This window comes from Acomys minous (assembly GCF_964271855.1).
Source record: "Acomys minous genome assembly, chromosome: 15".
Lineage (NCBI taxonomy): Eukaryota > Metazoa > Chordata > Mammalia > Rodentia > Muridae > Acomys > Acomys minous.
Window position 1 is genome coordinate 8,038,489 of NC_140497.1, and position 24,777 is coordinate 8,063,265.

The 24,777-nt window shown below is 45.6% G+C and overlaps 1 protein-coding gene across 5 annotated transcripts; it reads left to right on the forward strand.

Annotated features, from left to right (window-relative positions):
* Nucleotides 1–23,151, forward strand: CFAP97D2 (CFAP97 domain containing 2; the record flags this gene model as incomplete). Of its 5 annotated transcripts, XR_014774916.1 has the most annotated exons (6): nt 1–156; nt 13,987–14,067; nt 15,111–15,229; nt 17,534–17,701; nt 22,649–22,712; nt 22,875–23,151. XR_014774916.1 is itself a non-coding variant. In XM_084758871.1 (5 exons), the coding sequence occupies exons 1-5, from the start codon at nt 67–69 to the stop codon at nt 22,653–22,655; spliced, it is 465 nt and encodes a 154-aa protein (XP_084614997.1). In that variant the 5' UTR covers nt 1–66. The 5 variants fall into 5 exon arrangements, 3 of the variants coding, with proteins under 3 accessions (XP_084614997.1, XP_084614998.1, XP_084614999.1); XR_014774917.1 differs by lacking the exon at nt 17,534–17,701; XM_084758871.1 differs by having other exon boundaries at nt 22,649–23,151.
* Between the last annotated feature and the right edge of the window lie 1,626 nt (nt 23,152–24,777).

Here is a 24,777-nt window from a genome sequence, read left to right on the forward strand (position 1 = left end):
GCTCTGCGGAGGCTGTACTGATGAGCCTGCTCCTCTCTCAAGGGAGCCTGGAGTTTGTTATCTGAGATGCACAGAGCCCCCCAGATGACCACCCCTTGGGCTAGTCGGGACCTGCAGAGAGCCTGGGAGAAAAGCTACCAGGACCACAGGAAAAAGGTAGGAAGAGATCCACTAGCCTCAGCTGGGGCTTGGGGTGTGAGGCAGAGCCCTGGGAAGTAGGCGTGGATTCAGATGGTCAGGATGTCCGTCTCTTTTTTAACTAAGGAAATATTTCATTTCGTGTGTATGAGTGTTTTGCTTTTATGTATGCCTGTGCACCACGTGTATACCTGGTGCCTGTGGAGGCCGGAAGGCACTAGTCTTCCCTGGAATTGAAGCTGTGTACAGTTGTGGGTGCTGGGAACCAAACCACATTCTCTGGAAGAGCGGCCAGTGCTCTTAACCTTGATTAGCATCTTTCCATGCCCAGAATGGCAATGGAAAGAGTTCATCACTACATCAACGGTGAACAAGAGTCCCACAGACCTGGATCCAAGACCGTCCCGTGCCCAAACACAGTACATGTTCCTAAAATACCCAATTTCCCCCCAGAATGTTTAAAACCCTCTTAGGGCAGGAAGACCTGTGTGTCCACTCATGGCCCACACTGCCTGCACCAGAAGACACTAAAACCTACCTGCGCCTGGAAAGGGGAGAGGCAAGTGTTGCTTCCACTCCCTGGATTAAGACGTGTATATTGCTTAAGAACGTCCGATGGGGTTCAGCCCAGTTGCCCCACCCTCTCATTGGGCTCCTCTGCTAGCTGCATTTCTTTCTAAGGTCTGGACACTTCAGGAATAGGGCGATCTCCGTCATCACATTTTAAATGATTGCCCCAGCGACCAAATCGATAGTCAACCCTGTTTCCTTCTGAAGTTCCCTGGGACACTCTAAGAGGTCAACTCATCCATCTCCAGGCTCACTCCTTCGCTCCAGCTTCACTCATTCTTGCTTGCCTCTGAGGTCCCCGCGTAGCCCTCCTCCCCAGCACTTTGGAGGGCCCGAGCTCACCTCCTTGTGTCTGATTCCAAGGCCACCTCTCTAGAGAACGTCCTCTGTCCCCTACTATTAGAAGCACGGCATGGCTTCTGGGTTCTTGTTCGTGCCATCGTGTTGGATTGCAGGTTCATCACATGCCGCCCGTCCCACCGGCTCCGAGCGCGAGTGTTCACTGCAGCATTCCCTACCATCTCCGATCGCAATTGTATTATCAACCTATAGTAGCCACTTGACAAAGAGCAAGACAAGGGACGGGGACTGTCGTAGTTAGGGTTTCCATTGCTGTGATAAAACACCATGACCAAAGCAGCTTAGGGGAGAAAGAGTTTATTCTGGCTTCACTTCCACATCATAGTCCATCATCAAGACTCCAGGCAGGAACTTCCGCAGAGACCACAGCGGGGCAGTGCTGACTGGCTCCATGGCTCTCTCAGTCTGCTTTCTTAAACAACTCAAAATCACCTGCCCAGGCATGGAACCGCCCACAGAGCACTGGGCCCACCTACATCAATCATTAGTCAAGAAATGTCTCACAGGCAATCTGACGGAGGCATTTCCTCAGCAGAGGCTCCTCGTCCTAGATAGATGCCTAGGTTGGTGTCTCGTTGACAAAAAGCCATGCAGCAGAGGGACAAAGTGTGACTGTGGCCCAGATACCAAGGTCCCTGATGGGTGGCAACAGGCGTGAACAGGTGGGAGAAGGGTGAGGAGGAGCGGCAAAGGACAGGATCCCTCTCTCCCACCCCAAGCACAGCCGGTTTCAATAAAAACCAACCCGTGTTTCACATGAAGAGGAGAGACTTCCGCCTTTCGAGTGGTCAGTGCTAGACTGAGAATCTCTGAAAATGCAGAGTTTGACGAAACCGAGAAAAGAGAGCATTGTCCCCCCAGCCACCAGGGACAGCCCGGAGCCACCTCTAGAGTCTTCGTGAGGTGGGTACTTTGGGACCTGAGTGCCCTTCACATCCTGCTCCCACTCTTCAGCCAGCACCACCGTGGCTCAGCTGACTGCTTTTTAGGCAGTGCTTCCGTCTCCCTCCTGGCCTGCTGGCTTCCTTCCTCTGACGGTCTTACCCTGCCTGTGGAAGAATCTGCAGACCTGAGGATGCATTCATAAAGCCTCTATTGGTCTGTTCTTTATCCTATAACACCTCAGAGTAGACAACTTATAAACAGCATGCATTGATTCCTTACAGCTCAAGAGGCTGCACGCTCAAGATCAGGACTCTGGAGGACTCAGCCTCAATCGGATGAGAGAAGGCACAGGCAGATCTCTGAGGATTGTTTTATAAGGGCTTTAATTTCATTCATGAGGAAAGAAAAAATCATGAGTTAATCACGTCCCCAAAGGCTCTGCTTATTAATGTCACCATAGGGAGGGTCAAACTTCAGCATGAGTCACGGAAGAACACAGAACCAAACCATAGCAACCTGCCAAACTGAAATCACAGGGAACAAAGGCCTAACCAAAACAAATAAACAAAACAAAAACAAACCTGGATTTCCAAACACGGTGGGAAAAGTACAGAGGTATAGTGCACCCAAAATGAAAACACCGAAAGAAGAGGGAAGAAAGGAAAAGAAGACGTATAAGAAGGAATAATGGGGACAGTACCTCCCAAATTCATATCAGACATGACGATAGAGATCCGAGGAATCCAGGGGGTGCCGTGAAGCATGAGTGTCTCAGTGTACACATGGGCACCATCACAGTCAAGGTGGGGGGGGGCAGGGGGAGAGAGAGGGAGAGGGAGAGGGAGAGGGAGAGGGAGAGGGAGAGGGAGAGGGAGAGGGAGAGGGAGAGGGAGAGGAGATCTAATCTCAGGGGTTAGTTAGATGTCCTAGCAGGTTAGGAACCTTCTGCCAAAGCTGGTGACCTGACTTTCATCCTTGGGACCTACATGATGAAAAGAGAGAACCAATTCCCACGTGCCCACTGACAGGCTGCGGAATGCGCACAACAAACACACACATAAACATATATATACAAATAGTAACAATGGCCTGGAGTGTGTGTGTCTGCATATACCTCATCAATACAGGAGCAGGAGGGAAGTACTGGGACTTGGTTGCTGTGAGGTACCACACTGCTCATGACATACGGTGATGGTATTTGAAAACAGACTTGGAATAGTTGTTAAATGTATGTTGCAAACTCCATGAGAAACAGTAAAAAAAAAAGGGGGGGGCGGGGAAGTCTTGAAAATGTTTAGCTGAAGTGGCTGGAGAGACGGGCCAGCTGGCTGTTCTTGCAGAAAGAGGACTTGGGGTCAGCTCCAGCAACCAGTTGAAGATCCACAGCCTCCTGTAACTCCAATCCTAGAGGACCTGACATCCTCTTCCAGCCTCCTCACGTACCAGGTAAACATATGTACATGCAGATAAATAATTTGTACACATAAAATGAAATACATATTTTTAAATATCAAATAAAATTATAAAAGGCAGAAAACTAGTATAAAACAAAACAGAACGGAACAAAGGACAAGGTTGACGGTTAGAAAATAGTAGCAAATGTAGTAATATGAAGCCAACTGGATCAACAAACACTTTGTATGTCTGTAGCCTAAATTAGTGGTTCTCAGCCTTCCTAACGCGGCAACCCTTTAACACAGTTCCTCCTCTTGTGGCAACCCCAACCATAAAATTATTTTCATTGCTACTTCATAACTGTAATTTTGCTGCTGTTATGAATCGTAATGTGAATACTTCTGAAAGTAGAGGTTTTCCAAAGGCGTCATGACCCACAGGATGGGAACTGCTGGTCTCCGTCCACCAATCAAGTGACAGAGATTGGGACCTGTGAGAGCTTCCACAGGCGAAGGTTTTTAAGACCCAGTGGCCTGAGTTTGATTTCCTGGAACCCACATGGTGAAAGGAAAAAAACTAAGTTCTGCAAACTGTCCTCGGGCCTTCACATACATGTTATAGCATGCACATGCACACATACAAAAGGCAATAGATAAATAAATATTTTAAAAGGAAAATAATCAACGTAGATCAATGTGTGTGTATGTGTGTGTGTGTTGACCATAAGAAATCCACTTCAGCATAAAGATACCTAGGTTACAAATAAATGGAAAAGAATAGACCATGTTAGCACTAATTAAAGGGAGAGAAGAGTAACTGTTTTTTAAGCTTAGGCAGATCGGACTTTAAAACAAGGGATTTTACTAAGATTAGAAGATTATAATGTGGGCTGGAGAGATGGCTTAGAGGTTAAGAGCACTGGTTACTCTTTCAAAGGTCCTGAGTTCAATTCCCAGCAACCACATGGTGGCTCACAACCATCTATGAGATGTGATATCCTTTCCTGGTATACACCCTTTTCTGGATTACTGTATACATAATAAATAAATAAATACCTCTTAAGAATAAAAGAAAATTATTATGTGATTACAATGGGGTTAACCCTTCAAAAAGATAATAGTCCTTAACATGATGCAACGAACAACAGTGGGTCAAGTTGCATGGAGCAAAAAGAGTTAGACCTGCATGAGAAAAACAACAAACAAACAAACCATGAAGTGAGAGGGAATCAGAGCAAACGTATAATGAAGGGTAAGTATGATCAAATTACATTATATGAATATGTGGACTACAATTAAATATGTGCTGATTGTTAAAAGTCGGGGGAGGAGAAATAGATGGCTCTATTATCACAGTTGGAGATTTTAATACCTTCAGTCAGAAATAGATCACCAGGAAGAAAATCAGTAAGGAAATATTTGAACTCAGTTAACACTATCACTCCATTTGATTGAAATCCATAGACTGCTCCACCCAATAGCAACATAATATACATTTTTCTCAAAATCACCTAGGATGTTCACCAAGAGAGACCACACCCCAGCCCATAAAACACACCTCAGGAGCTCTAACAGATCAGACACTGTATGATGTTTGTTCTCAATAACTGTGGAGCTGAACTTCCATTCAGACGCCATGGAGAGGCTGGGACGTAGCTCACTCAGAGCCCTTATCTGGCATGAACGAGGCCCTGGTTTTCATTCGCAGTACAACCGAAACTAGAGACTCTGAAGCAGGCCGGTAGCTATTAAAATACTGAATCAACAATTAATTAGCTTCCAAAATGGAAATCTCTGAGGCCAGATTGATTTGCTAATCAGTTTTGCCAGATATTTAAGGAAGAGGTTGTGCTAATTCTCTACAGCCTCTTTCCAAGGCTAGAAATAGAGACATTCCCTAACTCTTCCCATCAGGCCAGCTTTACCTGGTAAGCCAAACCAGATAAAGGCATTATAGGAAAACCACAGACCAATAACATATGGATATAGATGCCAAATCTCAACAGAGCACTAAGAATTGAATCCAGCATTGTATTAAGAATTACACACCACAACTAATTGGTACTCATCCCTAGTATGCAAAGATGGGTTATTATTCAAATGGCAATTAATATAGTCCATTAAACAACAACAGGGAAGAAGATGAAGAGAGAAAAAAAGAAGGAAGAGAGAGAGTAAAGAAAGAAATTAAATCAGAACAAGTTGGGGGACTAGAGCTACTGCCTTCAAGGCATACCCTAAAGTTGGGCTGGAGAGATGGCTCAGCGGCTAAGAGCACTGGCTGCCCTTCCAGAGATCCTGAATTCAATTCCCAGCAACCATATGGTGGCTCACAGTCATCTATAATGGAATCTGATTCCCTCTTCTGGCATGCATGAAAACAGAGCACTTACATACATAAATAAATAAATCTTTTTAAAAATTTGAAGACATACCCTAAAACTATAGTCATCAAAATGGTATGGTATTGCTCAAAGAACCGTCAACTGGACCAATGGAATAGAATAAAGAACCAGAAAAAGCATACAGATGATTATAATTGGATAATATCTCACAAAGGATCAAAAGCAATATGGTGGGCAAAAATAATCTTTTCAATATATAGATTTGAGTCAACTAAACACGTATGTATGTATGTATGTATGTATGTATGTATGTATGTATGTATGTACATATGTATGTATGGAGGCAGAGGCAGATGGATCTCTGTGAGTTCAAGGCCAGCCAGGTCTACAAAAGCGAGTTCCTGGACAGCCAGGCCTACACAGAGAAACCCTATCTCAAAAAACTAAAATAAACAAATAAATAAATAATGTTTCTACACTGTGGGAAAGAATGTTAGAGGACACAAAAGACAAGCCACAACCTAGAGAAAGGCTCGTCAAACATGTATGTGATAGATGATATTTTCCCAAATGTACAAAGAGCCCTTAGAACTCAGCAGTAAGAAAAACAATCCGACTTAAATATTGCGCTTAAACTGAGCAGACACCTCCAGACAATATATACAGATGACAAATAAGCCTGTGAAAAACACTCCTCACCATTCCGTGTGGAAAAGGCAGATTAAAACAATAATTAGACAGCACTACACTCCCTCAGGGACCTCTGCATAGGCATCTATTAGAAGCCTCTGCCAGGCTGTCCCTTGGGTTCCTAATAATGCTGCTTTACACAGGCATGCATGGCCACATCACTAAGCTCTGGGGACCAGCTTGTCCTTCATCCCTACTCTCCTCACAGAGGTTAAGGACTGGGACCAAAAGCTCTAGTCCTCTACAACTGCATAGGCAGCCACTGGTGACTGGCCTCCTCTACAACTGCATAGGCAGCCGCTGGTGACTGGCCTCCTCTACAACTGCATAGGCAGCCGCTGGTGACTGGCCTCCTCTACAACTGCATAGGCAGCCGCTGGTGACTGGCCTCCTCTACAACTGCATAGGCAGCCGCTGGTGACTGGCCTCCATTTGAGGCCAAGCAGGAGCTTCATCACCAGCTGCCTCACTAGCTCCCAACCAGAAGACACCTGTGGCCTTTGAGAGCTCCAGCCTTCCTGTTCTGTAAGGACATGGACGGGAAGAAAAGACTAAACATTCTGCGCCCATGTAGAAAGCAACAGGCCATCCTGGAAGATCACAGTAGAAGACACAGACAGATGGAAAGGGCTGCAATATCTCTGAAGATAAACACTTGATACACAAAGATACCATTTTCCCTTGAGTTGCTTGTCTCCTTAGGAAAATCCCCTGGGACTGGACGCATTCACCATCAAGCTTACTTGGTAGGTCCTGCAGGAACACTCTGGAAAGAAAGTATGATCCGAGGGGGACTAACCTATGATACCAGATGCTGAAATCACCACAGGGCCTCTGGACCTAAGCATGCAAAAGCGCTAAGCATGGACCAGGGACAGGCCAAAGGCACAGTGTACTCGGCCTCAGTTGCATATGAAAATCAGAAGACAGTAAGAGAGGTGTCACTGCAGACTGTCTGCAGACAGCTGTGGTCTCCTACTTTTCCAGAGACTGGGAGCAGAAAACCAAACTACAGCGAGAAGGGGGAAGGAGGGAGGGTGGGAGGGAGGGAGGGAGGGAGGGGAGAGATAGTAGATATAAAGATAGAGATGGGTAGATATATAGATATAGATGGATAGATGCAGATATAATCTCATTGCAGTGTTCCCTAGTGGTAGAAGCAGAAGAGTAAAGAGCAAGCATTGTGCCCTTCCATGGAGAGTGAGGAAGAGGCCATCTTTGAGATGAGCCTTTTGTACAGCAGTGCAAATTCATCTCTGAGGCTACACCTGCCCACTGGGTTACATCCTCATGCTACACTGGAGGATTAAGTTTCCAGCCCATGAATTTAAGAGCACATTAAGACCCCAACGGTCTCTTAGTCTGTTTGGGATGCCTAAAACAACAAAGGTTTGTTTTTCACAGTTCTGGAGACTGTAAGTCTAAGTGCTGGCATCTGCAGTGCCTGGTGAGGGCTATTTTTATAGATAGTGCCTTCCCCCGTGTCCCTCACACTGGGATCTATTAGGCCATTTATCCCATTTAGGGAGGCTCTGCCCCAGAGCCTCATCACCTCACAGAGACGCAACCTCCTGATGCTAGGGACTAAGATTTCAATATACGAATTTGGAAGGCACAGATGTTTAGGCCCCAGCAACAGCATCTCAAGCAACCTGAAAAGTAGTACTGAGAGGTAGGATGCTGTTTATACACAAAGGATAAACATAGGTCTACTCTTGCTGGCCTAGCCTGAGTTGCGATGGGGAATACTAAACTAAACTATCTTTTTGAGGTTTTTTTGTTTTGTTTTGTTTTGTTTTTTGTTTTTGTTGTTGCTGTTGTTGTTGTTTTGTTTTTTGAAACAGTCTTTCTGTGTAGCTTAGCTGTCCTGGACTGGCCTTGTAGACCAAGCTGGCCTTGAACTCACAGCAATGCACCTGTCTCTGTCTCCCAAGTGGTGGGATCAAAGGCATGCGCCACCACGCCTGGCTAGACTAGCCTATCTTAAAGCAGAGACATATGTCTCACAGTTCTGTGGGCTGGGAGTCTGGGGTCAAAGTTGCTGGCAGGGTTCTGTCCTTGTAGGGTGGTAGGGTCCTTGTAGGGTTCCATACAGCACACTTCCTGTCATATGACAGAGAGGACCAGTGCCCTCCCTTTGTCCTGTTACGGGCTCTGCCCCCTCAAACTTCGCTCAGATCCACCTTCCTCTGGAGGACCTTGTCTCTGTGCTCAACTCCTGGCATTAGAGGATCAATCCAAAGTCTCAGGGCTTGGAACACACACACTCTATCCTAAGAGAAATTCCAGAAGGATTATAGATTTAAATATAAAAATCTACGTGAATGTGATGACACATGCCTGCAATTCCAGCAGCATTCCTGAGGCTAAGAGGAAGACTAAGATTTTGAGACCAGCCTAGGCTACATAGTAAAGTTATATCACAAAAAATGTAGCCAGGCGTGGTGGTGCACACCTTTAATACCAACACTCAGGAGGCAGAGGCAGGAGGATCTCTGTGAGTTTGAGGTCAGCCCAGTCTATATAGTGAGTTTCAGTATAGCCAGAGCTACATAATGAGATGCTGTCTCAAAACAAGAACAACAAAAATGGCACACAAATAATTAACTCCACAAGTACTAAAAATGGAAAGATTATTCTATAGAACCATAGTAGAAATAATTTACTAACCATAATCAAACCCATTTCATTTTATTTTATTTTATTTTATTTTATTTTATTTTTGTTTTTGTTTTTCTAGGCAAGGTCTCTCTGTAGCCTTGGCTGTCCTGGATTCGCTTTGTAGCCCAGGCTGGCCTCAAATTCACAGCAATCTGCCTGCCTCTGCCTCCCGAGTGCTGGGATTAAAGGCATGTGCCATCAAGCCTGGCCTCAAAACCCTTTTAAAAAAAGGAAAATTTATAAACTTTACTGATAAAAAAATATATACCAGGGCACAAAAAAATAAGCGAAGGAAAAGCAAGCATAAGTAGCGAAAAATAATTGCAACTTACATCACAAAAGGTTATACTTACATGTAAACTCTAAAACTGGGGAAAATGAAAGCAGATGAGCAATAAGGGAAAACAGTTTTCAGAAAAATTTCAAATAGCTTTTAGCCTATAAAAAGATTGTCAACTTCACTAATAATAAATAAATGCAAATTAAGCTTGCCCTCTAGTACCGTTTCCCAACTCTGAGGTTGGTGAGGAGCCCAAATGTCATTGGCAGAGCTCTGGGGTAAGGGCCACCATCATCCTCGCTGGTGTGTGTGTGTGAGAGGCAGGGCCCCATGGGGGAGCTGAACAATACCTCTTTAAATTGCACATGTGTTCATCCTTTGCCCCAGCAGTCCCCACTCCAGATACACTGGCAAATGCACAAAGACAAATTGCAAAAGAGATTAATTGCAACTTTTTTGTAATAGCAAAATTGGAACCAGTTCAACTATTCCTCAATGGGCAGCTGGGTAAACAGACTACTTTACACCTAATGACTATTGTACAATTTTGAAAGAGTAGGAAACTTCTCCGCATGCTACTGTAGCGTGCTGTAGTGTTTCTGGAATGCACCATGTTGCAGTGTGGATATGGTTTAATGTCTCCTAAAGCTTCATGCACTGAAATTTAAGCCCCATCACAAAGCACATACATCAAGAGGGTAGAAACTTGATCTACTATGACGTTGAGGGGTGAAGCCTATGGGGGTGATTTGGACGAGACAGTGTGTTCAGGATGCAGCCCCGGACCAACTCCTAGTGGCTTAACAACAGAGGCATGGTTGGAGGCTTGTCTTCAAGGTGGAGCTCTTGCCTAGCATAAAAGAATACTTGATTCCATCTCTATATGTAGGTAGAAGATAAGAACAGATGATTGATAGATAAATGATAGATGGATAGATGTTAGGCCAGAAACACACACACACACACACACACACACACACACACACACACACATGCACGCACACACACGCACACACACAGAAGGGGGGCAGGCAGGCAGATTTCTGCTTCTTCTGATAAAATGTCATAGTGTCACCCATGTTTTACTCTTACCAAAGAGGAAAACTGAATTTGAAATTAAATGGTAATGCATAGGACATATCAAGTAATACTCTCAGTAAAAACTCAGATAAGGAAACTGTAGATCAAGTTACTTGTTTTCACAGAGAAAACAACCTTAAAAGAAACATAAGAAAGGGCTGGAGAGATGGCTCAGAGGTTAAGAGCCCTGCCTGCTCTTCCAAAGGTCCTGAGTTCAATTCCCAGTCAACCACATGGTGGCTCACAACCATCTACAATGTGTCTGGTGCCCTATTCTGTATACTTAATAAATAAATTAATTAATTTTTTTAAAAAAGAAAGATATCTGCTGATCGTAGAATGGATCATTTTACTTGTCCCAAGTCAAAGAGAAAGAGAAGAGATGGAGGGAGAGAAGGAGGGAGGAGAGCAGCAGGATGGAGAGTGTGCAACACTGAAAGAACTGCTGCTGCTTGAGGCATGAGACCGCGGTGTTGAAACCATGTGTGTGGGTGCGTGCGTGCGTGCGTGCGTGCGTGCGTGCGTGCGTGCTCAAGTCCCGAGTGGACTACCACCTGCTGGACCTGCTTGTTGAGCTGGGATGGTGCAGCCAGCAGGGATAGAGAGGCTGGGCCGGGATCAGGCTGTGCTGAGTTGCAGGAACGCCCTCTGCAGGTTCATTAATTACAACACTTTTTATGGTTGAGTTTTTGTTTTTGTTTTTCTGTACTGAAGACTGAACCCAGACAGGATTTGTATGCCCAAGTCAGGTGCTCTACCACTGAGCTGTATCTTCAGCTCTTTTGGCTTTTTGAGACAGATGTCACTAGGTTGCCCAGGCTGGCCTCAAACTTGTAACCCTCCTGGTTTGGCATGCACCACCAGGCCTGGCCTTTGTTTGAAATTTTACACAAAAGTTTAAGATAATTTCTAGGTGGGGGGCGAGGAAGGCAGAAGGATCATGACATTCACTGTGCAGCCCTGGCTGACCTGGAATTTGCTGTGTAGACTAGGCTAGCCTAGAACCTGCCTCTGCCTCCTGAGTGCTAGTGTAATGATCTGCACCACCACATCTGGAAACACCAAATAAAATAATGCGTTGATTAAAGTTCACTGTCAGTGAGCAGAAACAGTTGCTCGAACAACAGGTACAGTTTGAGCTGCAGGGAACAGAGTGGGACTGAAGGAGGGGAACAGAAGTAACCTTTATGTTTTAAACTAGCATCAAGTGCAGAGAACCATCTTAGAAACATTACAGAAGCCACCGTGCACCCCTGCTCGGGTCTCCATCTCTGTCTGTGTGGTGGGTAATCTTGATTGCCAACTTCATGGGGTTCACAATCATTACAGAAACAAATGTCTGTGCATGCGTGTGAGAGAAATTCTAGATCTGGTCAAGTGATAGGGGAAGACATGCCCTAAGCGAGGGCAGCGCTGTCCCGTGGGATCTGGGCTCTGTGAGTGTGGAAGCGGTGTCTGTGAGTGTGGATACAGTGTCTGTGAGTGTGGAAGCGGTGTCTGTGAGTGTGGATACAGTGTCTGTGAGTGTGGATGCGGTGTGGCCAGCTGCTCCAAGCTCTTGACCATCACTATGTCTGTACCGTCCACTGTGAGCCAAAGAAACCCTTCCTTCCTTCCTTCCTTCCTTCAGTTGTCTTTTCCCCTGCGTTTTGTTCTAGAAACATGTAAAGTGACTAAAATATGCTCTCTAACTCCCCCTCACACATACACAGAGAAGCAATTTAAGAGGGTACAGTATGCATTTTATCCCTTAGTATCTCACTGTGTAGTTCCCAAGAGCAAAAACATTCTCTTTCATAACAACAGTACAGTCTTCAGATACGTGATGTTGGCACTCCACGGTCCATTTTCCAAGCTGTCTAAAGAATGTAGCTGTTTTCCCAAGACAAAACCATTGCCTTTAGCCTTCGTACTACTTGGAGTAGTTTAATTTCCTGATTTCATGTCTGCCAGGACACGGGATCCTTAAGGACGCAGTATACTTGTTTCATAGAATCCTGTTTGGGATTTTCTAGTGTTTCTTTGTTAAGTTAATGCATATCCCACAGCCATGAATAAAGCAAATAAAATGTCATACCTATCTCATTATGGAGACAGAGACACAATGTGGCCACCTGTATGCCACTAGCAAAGATATTGTCCCATGGTCACAGATGCACCAGTTTCCCAGAGCCTAGACCTGGAAACCTCTGCATCAAAGACCTCCTTGCCTGTCATACTGCACAGCTTCTGGAGAGTCTCCTATACCAGCGCTGCAAATTCACTGCTGGGTTTCACACTCGGAATCTGCGTTCTATGTCTTTAACATACAAAAGGAAGTACCATACAGTGCATCCAAATACCTCATTCAACACAGGCTGAAGCATAAAGCAAGCTAGTGCACTCACTATTCTGAGTAACTGTAGAGATAACATCTTCATCTGGCTCTCAAACAAACATGCAAGAGAGCTCTACTCAGTCGTCTCAGAGTAATCATGGCCCACACAGAATCTGCAGGGTATCGCCAACCCTGGTCAACACCTTTATCTGTCTTGATGTCACCAGGTATCAAAACAGTGTGTGCACCCCCTGCCACTTGCCCTAACCCTGTTGCTCTCTTGTTCTCTCCTCTCTCTCACTTTCATTGCCAATAGCCTTGAATTGGGCCCATTCCTTTGAATCCATGCCCAGGTCCCTGAAGGACCACCGTTCCCTGGCGTCTCTTCCTGCTTCTACTCTTGCTTTTCTTAAAGACAAAAGCAGTGTGACTGTGTGTGTGTGTGTGGGTGTGTGTGTGTGTGTGTGTGCGCAAGAGTGCTCCACCCTCTAGCACTCTGTTCAGCTCAACAGTCCTCGGCCCCTCACTACACTGCGGCCACAGGGTTGACCTTCCAGATCACCTGACACACATGTTGTCATTTTGTGTATTTGGTTGGCTTGATTTTCTACTTGTTTTGGTTTGTTACTATTTTTGGCAGGATATGCCAGGCCGTGTGCTCTAACACAGAGCCCCACCCCAGCTTCACTCGGAATTGTTGTTTTAGAAATGCTCCGAGTATGCTCCTTGGCAGCTCAATCACTTTCAGACTATCAGATGACAGATCCTAGAGTCAGTGATCTGTTATCAGGCATCTAGAACATGAGGGACTCCTTTTACTGCAAGCCAAGACATGCACAGCTCTCGTGTGAATGCAATCTGTCGCCATTTAAAAGATATGCTTTCCCCAACTCTGCAGGGGTTGCTTTGCAGTCAGTCCTAGCATAAGGTACTTGCTGAATACCTTGTTGGGGCTCAGATGCTCCGGCAGGGTGCAGCATGGCCTACAGGAGAGTACTTGCCACAGAGTGTTGGGCAGAAATGACTGATTGTTGCCTCGGAAGCAAACTTCACCCTGCATCCCTGTGACTCTCCATTCTGTAACAGAACGTGGGCTCCCTTCTGAGGGCTACCTGGTCCCTTCCAAGGGTCCAAGTCAAATCATGAGCCTCAGTGACAGCTTCCAGCCAGGGGCTCTTTGCAATCTTTGATACAAGGTCCTAATGGGGATGTCACAGAACCTGCTCAAACTGTCCCCAAAGACTCATTGCCCACTCTGTGCTGCAGGTCCAGAATGCCCAGCCACTAGTGGACACCCACTCACCACAGACTTACAGCCACCTCTACCTAAAAGTCAAGAAGCTGAAGGTATGTGCCTTGTTCTCTTCTAGCCACGCCCCCAGCTTACAAGGTGATGTCAGCTCCGAGCCCTGGTATGTAAGTGGACAAGCTCTCTGGTCTTGTCAAAGACATGGCATCACCTAAGAGACCAGCTGAACTTGTCCTGGCCCGATGGAGCTGGCTAGTGATTGTACCAGAACCTTCTATGATAATGCCCCATCATGTCATAGACATAGACAGATAACTCCAAGGCCATTTGTACAGTGCAGCACCAGATAACTAATTAGCATCATTCCTTTGATGATTTTTTTGACCACTTCCAGATTTATGTTTCTTGAAGCGTAGGCCATGGGTGAGAGTGAATAATAGTCATGCTTGCAGTGATGCCCCTGAGGCAAATTGAAAATGATGGCATTGTAAGTCAGCTGAACAAAGAGTTGAAGAGCAGCTGAGCAAACCAACAAGTCAGTCAGTTCACAAGCCAAAAGCAGAGCTTAGTGGTCCCACCACTCTCGTGGCAAGATGGGAGAAGGAACAAGGGGATCCCCGGAAGCTTGTGGGCCAAGTAGTATGACATATCAAACAGCAAACAAGAAACCCTGTCTCAAAATGGACCCTGAAGATGGACAGCCAAGGTTGTCCTCTGACCTCCACAGGCATCCGCGCACGTGCACACACACACACACACACACACACACACACACACACACACACACACATACACAAGTGACTGTAAGTATAATCTTTTCTATCCTCTGGAATCAAATATACCCTTATTCTGAGCAACATAAAATGTCTCTTGAGATAGTTTCTTTGCTAGCATGGCCACCACATGCCAGTTTAACGGGCAACCTAATTGTACAAGGCAATATATCTCCTTGCTGCTACTGCAGCCCATCCCAGTGATTTCACCCCAGAGATACAGTGATCACCCCTTGCTCTTGTCCCAGTGCCCAACATTGTGGCATACCTGCTGGCTGCTGCTGACACCTCAGGAGACTTACAGAGTGTGGCTTTGAAAAGTATGTCTGGGGGGACCTTGGGTTATTGAGGGGTCCCTGTGTCCACAGATGGAGGAAGAGAGACTCTCCGTCATTGACAAGAACAACTGCCTGCTTCTGCAAAGGGTGGCCTCCGCCATGAAAACCAGAGGACAGACTGATGGCCAAAATAACCTCACACAGAGAAGGTAACAGAAGGGCTCTGGACATTTGTCTTGGCTAGGTCTGAGTTCAAGGTCGGGGGACAGGAGCATGGTGACCCAAAGGCGAGGCATTCTTTCCTCTATCACAAGAGTCGAGTTCAGTGCCCACATGCCCCCTGACTCCAAACCCTCCTCGAGGCTCTGAGATATATCAGGGCACAATAATAGACCCAGAGTGACAGCAAGTCCAGCCACACGCCTGCTGTGTGCCAGGCGCTATTCACAGAACCTTCCCAATTGCCATCCTCAAAGGGACCAGGCAAGAGAGAGGCTGTGGTCCTTCTCACTTCACAGAGGAGAAACTGAGCTACAGTAAAGCCGCACAACTTGCCTACAATCACCATTTCTGTGGAGGGTGCAGGGTGTGTCCAAGTTGCACAGCACCCAACAGCCTTGCAGTGCTAGTTCCTCATCTGGGAGGAAGCAAAGGCTCAGATCTGATGCCCGGGCAAGAGTGTGGCTGTTCCCCTTACGCTGGCATTGCTCTCTGAACCCTGTGATGTCCCTCAGCTTAGAATGCTGCTTCCCAAGAGGATGAAGGGAGACAGGCTTTCATGTTCCACAAAACCTTCTATGGATGCTCTCTTGAGTCCTTCGTCCTTGCTTCTGCAAAAGGCAGTGCTTACCCACCCCCTGGCCCCTGTCCTTGTAGCCACACACCCTAGGAGACCTCTGTAGTTTTTCCCTTTGGGTACAGAGTCACGGTGGTGACTGTACAGGGTCTCTGTGATGCTGGCTTTGCTGCAAATACTCCTGAACTCTTTAACCCTTTAGAGCAGTTCCCAGATTCATAGTAAACTAAACCACAGGCAAGCCTCTGGCACTCACACTGCCTGTCAAGGAGGAGACAGGGGTGCTGTGAATGTGGCCGCTAATTTAGGGAGTCCTTTCCGTTTCAAGGACACAAATAACTAGTAGATAGTAGCAACACAGCTAGATGTCTTATTAAGAAAAAGAAAAGGCCAACACTTTGAGAGGGACCATATAGCCAACAATTAGAGATTCCTCCTGATTTAACTTTTCTACCTTCACTGAGAAATACTTGGCACTTGGCAGTTGCGGTATACAGTTTAATGAAATGTGGAGATGGTGCACACAACCCCTGCTTGCCATTTTTCTGGTGCCAGATGGGAGTCCTCACGACAACCAGGCACTGGATGTGGGTGGCTCGGTGGTTGTACGCATGCTCTGCAGAATGACACTAGTTTGTTTTCTTGTTATTTGAAGACATGGCTCCGGCTCTCCTGGAACTCACTAGGTAGACTAGGCTAACCTCGAACTTACAGAGATCTTCCTGCCTCTGCTTCCTGAGTGCTAGGATTAAAGGTATGCATCACCACACCTGGATAGATTGACATGGTTGAGGACACCATTGGGTCATCCTTGGACTGCTGAGTGGCACCCTCTCCTAGCGGCCATGTTCTATTCACTCACCTATCGATAAGCATTTAGTTTGTTTTTGGTTACTACTAATAAGGTTACAATGATCATTTATGTCTAAACAACAGCAACAATTTATACCTGCATCTGCAGAGACCAACAACTCGGTAGAAAATAGAGAATGCAAACAAGCCACCCCCAGAGGGACCCCCTGAAGGAAAAGGTGGGGTTCCTTGAACTTGCACCCCGACAAAATCAATGACAAGTATTAAACAGACATAAAACAAAAGCCAACCATTTAAAGGTTCTGTAAATCGTCATGAGGACACAAACACATGGAGAAACATTTAGGGTATCAGTTGCAACGAGGGAGGAAGCTACAGTATTTGAACTGTGCTCACCCCAAGCTGTTCCACACATTAGACCCACCTTGTGTTGGAGCTGAGGCTGGTTCTGCACACAATAATCTTTATAAAATATGTATCTGTAGTTGGTTTGAAGCATTTAGCACTTCCAAAACAGACTAGGCTCCTCATACTTCTGGCTGCCTGCCATGCTTGTCCTCATGGCTGTTGGGACTTCCTCCTCTTCTTGTTGTCAGCCCTACTCTCCTTTTGAGGCTGTATCCAGCATTGCCTCCTGGCTGCCACATCAACTCTCCCTTAGGAGCATGGCATCCTTGCCTTATGAGCTCAGTGCCCACTCCCCCAGTGGACAGAAAGCGTCCTGGTACAGGGACATGGAGGAATGGTTTGTTGAGTATTTCTCAACAGGAAGCAAACAAGAGCCCTGACATTAACCAGAGCCTACCAGGCCTGATGATACATAGGCTCCCTTTATGAGTGCAGAGTAAGTTCTCTGTTCCATAACTCTTGGGATGTGGAAGAAGGTGAGTATTCCTTTCTGAAGTCTAAACAGGAAGACAAGAGAACAGGCACTTAAGAAAGTGCAGAAACAAAGCAAAGTCCTTCCGGAAAGACTGAAGCGCAGAGCCCTGGCATGGAGCACAGAGATGGCAGGAGGATTGGGCCGCCGTGGCCAGACGTCCCTGCAAATGCGGACAGACCTGGAGCAAAGGTACCTGCAGTTCTCTCTTGTCGTAAATATGCAGCTATCTGAAAGGCTTGGCTTCATCAGATTCATAACACACACTTTCCCTGATTCTAAGCTGTCCAGAGCCTTTAGTACATTTGCCTGGGAGTAAACGCCTCAAGTCACAGAAGTCACAGGGAAGCTTGGGGAATCCTCCCCTGAAGAATTTGCCTTTCTTTCTTCCCAAGGAGATAAAAATAAGTTCGGCTGATTGATTATAGGTTCAGGAGCAGGGGGAAGTTTGGTGACAGTAGTAACTTGGTCAGATAGTAGGCATCAGACCTTATTATGAGACCGTGTCACTACCTGATTTACCTGTTCTACTCAGAATTCAGGACAAAAAAAGAAAATCTACAACCTTGAAGAATTTGCCAGAAAACTTATATTCTAAATCTCTCCTCTTCATCTAACCCAGTTCCTTGGTAAATTCATAATTCTGAATGAAGAATAATTAAATTCTGTCATCATTATCCTTATAAATGACTTGATGAATCAAAGTAATTAGGGGTTTTAAGTTTTTACTCACTGTACTTGTGCATAATGCTGTTTTCAAAAGCAAGTCTATTTTAGGGGAAACTATAGATACCACATTAATAACAAGTATCTAGGACACAGAGCCTGCTCGGATCAAGACCCAGAACAACAGTGCCATCCCACAGACTCCTCCCAGTGGCACGCACTGTCCCCATAAGCACTGAATTTGGTCATTTTATTTCTGAGCATATGGCCTTCCTATTATTTGCCTGGATGTTTCTTCTAAATTCCTGGGGCATTAGGACAAATGAATTTGAAAAGTGTATAATAATAAGAAGCAGTTACTAAGTAGCAAAGTACTAAGGAAATTCAGTTTGCTTTATAATTTACACTGAAAACTTGAACATTTTGTTTCAAACCTTGATTTTAATTACAGAGCATTATCAGCACTTGCTATTGTAGAAAATAAGGCATTGACAGTACCAGAGTACTTGATTAGTAAGTAGTGCCCCTTCTCAGATACCAAAGACATGATCGCTGGAGCCATTTGTGGACATTTTCATTTATTATGTGTGTGTGTGTGTGTGTGTGTGTGTGTGTGTGTGTGTGTGTGTTCACACAAACATGTTTTCTGTAAATTTTTCATTCAATCACATTTCACAGCCATCATTCAATGCCATTCCATAAAGATTTTTTCCATCCTCTTTTCTATCAGTTAGTATTTTTGTACATACATGTCTTAATTTAGTTATACAGTTCCCAAGTTATAAAAAAAATGATTATTTTCATTATTCTAAGTGAAACTGTGGTCATCAACCATAGTGCATATGTATTTGCAACTTCATTCCTAGATGTAAAATTGTTCAATTGAAAGGTGGGTCCAGTAGTCGCCACTAACTTACTTTCTAGAACCTTCTAGGTACTACCCTCCATTGTGGAGTGAGAGCATTGTTTCTCTCACATTCTAACATTGGATGGTACAGATATTTTAAGATTTTGAACTATGGATTTCCATCCATACCCTCTCATCTACTTCCTCATGCGTATCTTTTAGTTATTATCAATATTTCAGTATTGTCATTATTTACCTTTTTCCTATTGTTATTGTCATGTGTTTTCTCTCTCATACTGGACATTTCCACAAGGCTTATATTTTAGTAATAAAATTTGACAAGATTTTCTTTATGGCCTCTCTTTAGTACTCTAAGAATATGACAGTGTTTTCCCATATTTTTTTCTTTAGTCTATAATAAGTGTGGGATTTTTTTATACATTGTGTAAATTAGTTATCAGAGGTTTTGTGTGTGTGTGTGTGTGTGTGTGTGTGTGTGTGTGTGTGTGTGTGTTGCTGTTGTTTTAAGACAGAATCTCACTATGTAGTACAGGCTGATCTTGAACTCAAATCCTTTTGCCTTGGCCTCCCAAGTGCTAAGATTACAGGCATCCATAACCCTGCCTTCCTTCAAAGTTCATTTTTCACTTTTTAGAAATATATTGGAAGTTTAAAAAAACTTTAAAAAAAACAGAAGTATTGGTGCCTCTGCCAACCTTGTGCTTGTGTCATATTGCTAACACTTCTGCACTGGTTTTATTTAAGGCGGCCTTTAAGAGCAAAGATGAATTTTGGTTTTTAACCGAGTCCAGAATACTGTTTGTTCTCATTTCTGATTCTTCTATCTGTTTATATTTTGTTATTCTCCCGTACTTTTCATGATGTTGATTTTGGGAGGTTATTTTTGTTTCCCAGTGAAAATGTCTAGAAAATGCTTGGCAGTAACGCTCCATTCAACCTTTCACATCTTGCTCTCCACACTTTACATAGAAGGAAGTGGTAAGACTGACAGTAAGGGAGTGCTAAGAGAGAGGCATTAGGGAAGGCTATTCTGCTTGGAAACAGTCCCCTGCTGCTACCACCCAGGGTCCACCCTCCGTTAGGATGCTGCCAGCTTGGCTCATGGGCAAGTCTGGCCCTGCAGTGGCTCCTGGGGGCAACTTCTTCAGGCCAACTCCCACCTCATCTTCAGCATTCATCTCTGGGGCTATGGGTACTTTGTCTGTGGCTCCGGAACTTTCCTCTTCGAGAAAGACAGGAAACAGCTGCTCTGTGGTCAGGAGGCAGCTTCCTGTGAGGATCCCTTCAGTCCATCTTATGCATTTCCAGAACCTGGACACAGGGCTGCACCAGTGCTGAAATGCCAAGCCTATTGTTTGTTTTGTTCAGTTTGAGACAGGGTCTTAACCCCATAGCCCTGGCTAGCCTGGAACTTGGTATGTAGACCAGGCTAGTTTTGAATTCACAAAGATCTGCCTGCCTCTTTCTCAAGTGCTGGGATTCAAGGCATGCACCACCATGTCCTATAAGTGCCTCAGCCTTTTATAATGTTATGGGGTCCATTTAAACCCAACATAACTTAAATATCAGGTCAATGCAGATGACAAAAATGTATTGTTATGAAGCCACTACTGATCAATCGGGGCTGCAACCTCGAAGGGATGTTGTGCAGCATATTTAAAGGATGAAACCATAAAACGAGGGGAAGTAGGATGGGTTGTAGCATTGTCCAATTATATTTTGACATGAAGGGTTGAGCAAGGGAGTTTTCATCAATCAGGATAGGAGTGGGTTCCTGGGCCTGGAACATGAACTTAGTTTGACCCTGCCAATAAGATGGAGAAGTTGTCCCTGAGATGTCTGGGCTCAGACAACTTAAAACAGAAGCTGTTCAGCTACTAGGAAGTCCCCAGCTCCCCTAGGGCCTGGGACCTTGAACTTAGTTCTTCCCTAAGATTAAATGGAGTCTGAAAACAAAATGGCAGTACTTAGAACAAGTTTCTTTTGCTTGGTCCCAAGAAGACACACAAAATTGTGTGTGTGTGTGTGTGTGTGTGTGAGAGAGAGAGAGAGAGAGAGAGAGAGAGAGAGAGAGAGAGAGAGAGAGAGAGAAACATTATATTATCTAAAAATGGCAGGTGTAAGGAAGGCAAAGACTTGGTTTTATAGGATTAGAGGCCTGGACTGCACCCTGCTGGCCTGCCAACTTGATGTGGAACTTTCACCTTCCCTGTACTGCCTGGTTTATCATGAGCCTCTCACAGGCATGAGAAGACCGGCCTCTCCGAGCTGCCTCAGCAGCTTCCCTCACAGAGCTGCTTGCTTCGTAACTCCAATAAGAGCAAACACTCTGCTGTCAGGAGGCTGTCATAAGCTCGTCCACTAAACCACTGGCTTCTTAGTGCTTCCTGGGGCATGGCCTCTACAATCCACACACAGACACCAGAAAACAAGCAAACAAACCCACAAATGATTAAAAAAAAAAACCCTAAATAAATGAACCTCCCCTGATGGTGACGCAGTAGGCATGTCCCAAGCTCTTCAGGACAGCTCCACGGTCCCCAGCACACTCAGTAAACACCGACTGACCTCATCTCCTGTACCCATGTCAGGATTAAGTGAGCAGCATTTGCGAAGGGCCTATAAGGTTCCTGACCCAGGAAACAGCTCGTTTTAGTTTCTGTCCTTTCATCACCACACACTTCTACCACATAGAATCAAAAATCTGGGGTTGATTCAATGACACCTTGAAACCAACAGTCAGTTTGTTGATGATGTGGTGGAAGAAGAGGCTCTACGATGACATTGAAATGGCAGAAATCATTTGGTCATTTCACAACTGACATGTACATCCATCCACATGCAAATGACCACCAAGCACATGAAAGACATCCTTTGTTGCTAGGGAGGTGGGAATCCATACCACAGTGAGATGACCCTTCACACTCACTAAGTTGACTGGAATGGCAGATGATAGCATGTGGAAACCCTAGGAGGCAGAGGGGTGATGCACTTACTTTGAAAACACTTTGCTGATTCCTCTGAAAATTAGACAGCAAATCCACACCTGAGTAGTGAAGAATTGAAACTGCAGATTGAAATGAAACTACACTCACACCTGTGTCTGGAACAGCATCATTAACTGTAGCCCAGGGTCCATAAACTGCCGAGTGAGTAAGCAGGAAGAGACGCAACTGTCGGTGGGATATTACCCTGCCATAAAAAGCATCAAGTCTTGTATTGCTACAACACGGATGAGGCTTAAAGGCATCAGTGAAAGAACTAGATGCACAACGCCCAGACAGTAAATGCTAGTGGCAGTGAGACTTGCTTTTATTAGCAACCGGGAAGGGAGAATTGGGGGAAAATAGTTAAGGAATATGGTTTGGGGAGAGCTGGTAATTAACATGTTCTCAAATTATGCTGTAATTATAGCTATACACGTATTAATAGCTCCAAACCACTCCAGTGTTCACCTCAGAAGGTGGCTTCTATAATATAGAATTACTGTACTTCAGTCATGTCGTTACATCTTCAATGCATTCTAGAGAATTGGGATTTTGTTGTTGTTGTTGTTGTTGTTTTTCCTAATGCCTACAGCTGTTGTGGCATTTTTGGTCCCACAGGAGCTGAAATTGATGCCCAGCAAGAGCCAAGCCTCTTCTGGATGCCCAACCTCAAGTGGAAAAGGTGAGGGTTCAGAACCCGACCATTGAAAGGAGACCAGAGCCCAGATGCAGCGATGAGGCCGTCCTGTGCTCGCCTTGGGGTGGGGGTGGATGTGGGTGTGTGCAGGTCTTGGGGTTGGTGGCCTAGCATCTGAGGGCAAGCTGGCTTCGTGTGTGCCTCCAGAGACAGCTGTGAGAGCTGTGACACAGCAGCCGGGAGCTTCGCGGTCACGACCTTCGCCAGATGACACAGCACAGCTATTTATTGTGTTTCTTGGACTGATAACAAAAGACAAAATATGCAGAGTAATACTGGAAGCTACGGGATTTTGAAGTAGACATCTCTTTTCCAACTATTAACACTTTTCTGAGTTACCATGAGTTCTGTTAGTTGTATGCAGTTCCCTTACAAATGCCTCTGTGACTGTCATTTTACCAAATATGTAAATAAAGTTGAGACCCTTAACCAAGATCCAGGACACGTGACCCAAGAGGTCAGGACCCAGTGAGTCTTGCATGGCAATTAAGGGGGTGTCTGAGAGTCCCCAATCTGCCTATGTCCCCTGTTTTCAGGTAAGATCACATTTAAACTATTACATAACAATGAGCTGCTCGCCTATCTGCTCAAGTGTAACTAAGAAAACTCATGCACATCATCTGTTCACTGAGCAAAGTCCTGTGGGGGTCCTGGGGCCTCAGAAGTGAGGGGGAGTCATGCTCCAGGTATGCAGGGAGCAGTCCTTTCAGCGGAGATATGTCCAATTATCTGTGTGTATCTGTGTCTGTGTGGGTGTGCATCTGTATGAATGTGTGTCTGTGTGTGTGTCTGGGTCTGGGTGTGCATCTGTGTGAGTGTGGGGTATGTGTGTGTCTGGGTATGTGTCTGTGTGGGTGTGTGTCTGTATGAGTGTGCATCTGTGTGGGTATGTGTCTGTGTGTGTCTGTGTCTGAGTGTGCATCTGTGTGAGTGTGGGGTATGGGTGTGTCTGGGTGTGTGTCTGTGTGGGTGTGTGTGTGGATGTGCATCTGTGTGGGTGAGGGTGTGTGTGTCTGGGTGTGCATCTGTGTGTGTGTGGGTGGGTGGGTGGGTGTGTCTGTGTGTGTGTGTGTCTGTGTCTTGGTGGGTCTGGGTCTGGGTCGGGTCTGTGTGGGTATGTGTGTGTGTGTGTGTGCGCGTGTGCGTGTGTGTGTGTGTGTGTGTGTGTGTGTGTGTGTTTGCGCGCGCATGTGCGTGTGTGTGTGTGTGTGTGTGTGTGTGTGTGTGTGTGTGTGTGTGTAAGAGAAGTAAGGGCAGTGTACATGGAGTAGGGAAGGTATGGTAGTGTCGTGTGTACAGTATGTGTACTACATCCCAATCATCCAAACCATACCTCACCCTCCTCTCCTGGCCCCCCTCTCCCTTACTCTTCCTCCCTCTCCTACTCCTCAGAAAAGGGGAGCCCCACCCACCTTCCCCAGCTCATCAGGTCTCATCAGGACCGAGTGTGTCCTCTTCCCCTGTGGCCTGGAGAGGCAGCTCCACTAAGGGGAAGTGATCAGAGTCAGAGACAGCGCCTGCTCCGTTTATTAGTGGACCCACATGAAGCCTGAGCTGCCCATCAGCTACAGCTGTGTAGGGGATCTAGGTCCAGTCCATGCATGGTCCTTGCTTGGTGCTTCAGTCTCCACAAGTCCCCCTGGGCCCTGGTTAGTTGGCTCTGTTGGTCTTCTTGTGGAGCTACTGTCACTTCCTGGTCTTTCTATGTTTCCCCTCACTTTTCCACCAGACTCCGTATGCTTCACCCAATGTTTGGCTGTGAGTCTCAGCTATGCTAGGCTCCTCTCTGTGAACACAGCAGAATGTTGTTAGTATTGTCAGGGTTGGCTCCCTCCCATGACGTGGGTCTCAGGTTGGTCCAGGCATTCATTGGGCATTCCCTCAATCTCTGCTCTGTCTTAATCCCTGAATAGCCTGAAGGCAGGGTAAATTTTTGGTCAAAGTTTTTGTGGGTGGGTTGGTGCTCCCCTCCCTCCACTAGGAGTCCTGTCTAGTTAGAGCATGGCCTCTTCGGTCTCCATGACCCCCGCTACTAGGAGTCTCAACTAGA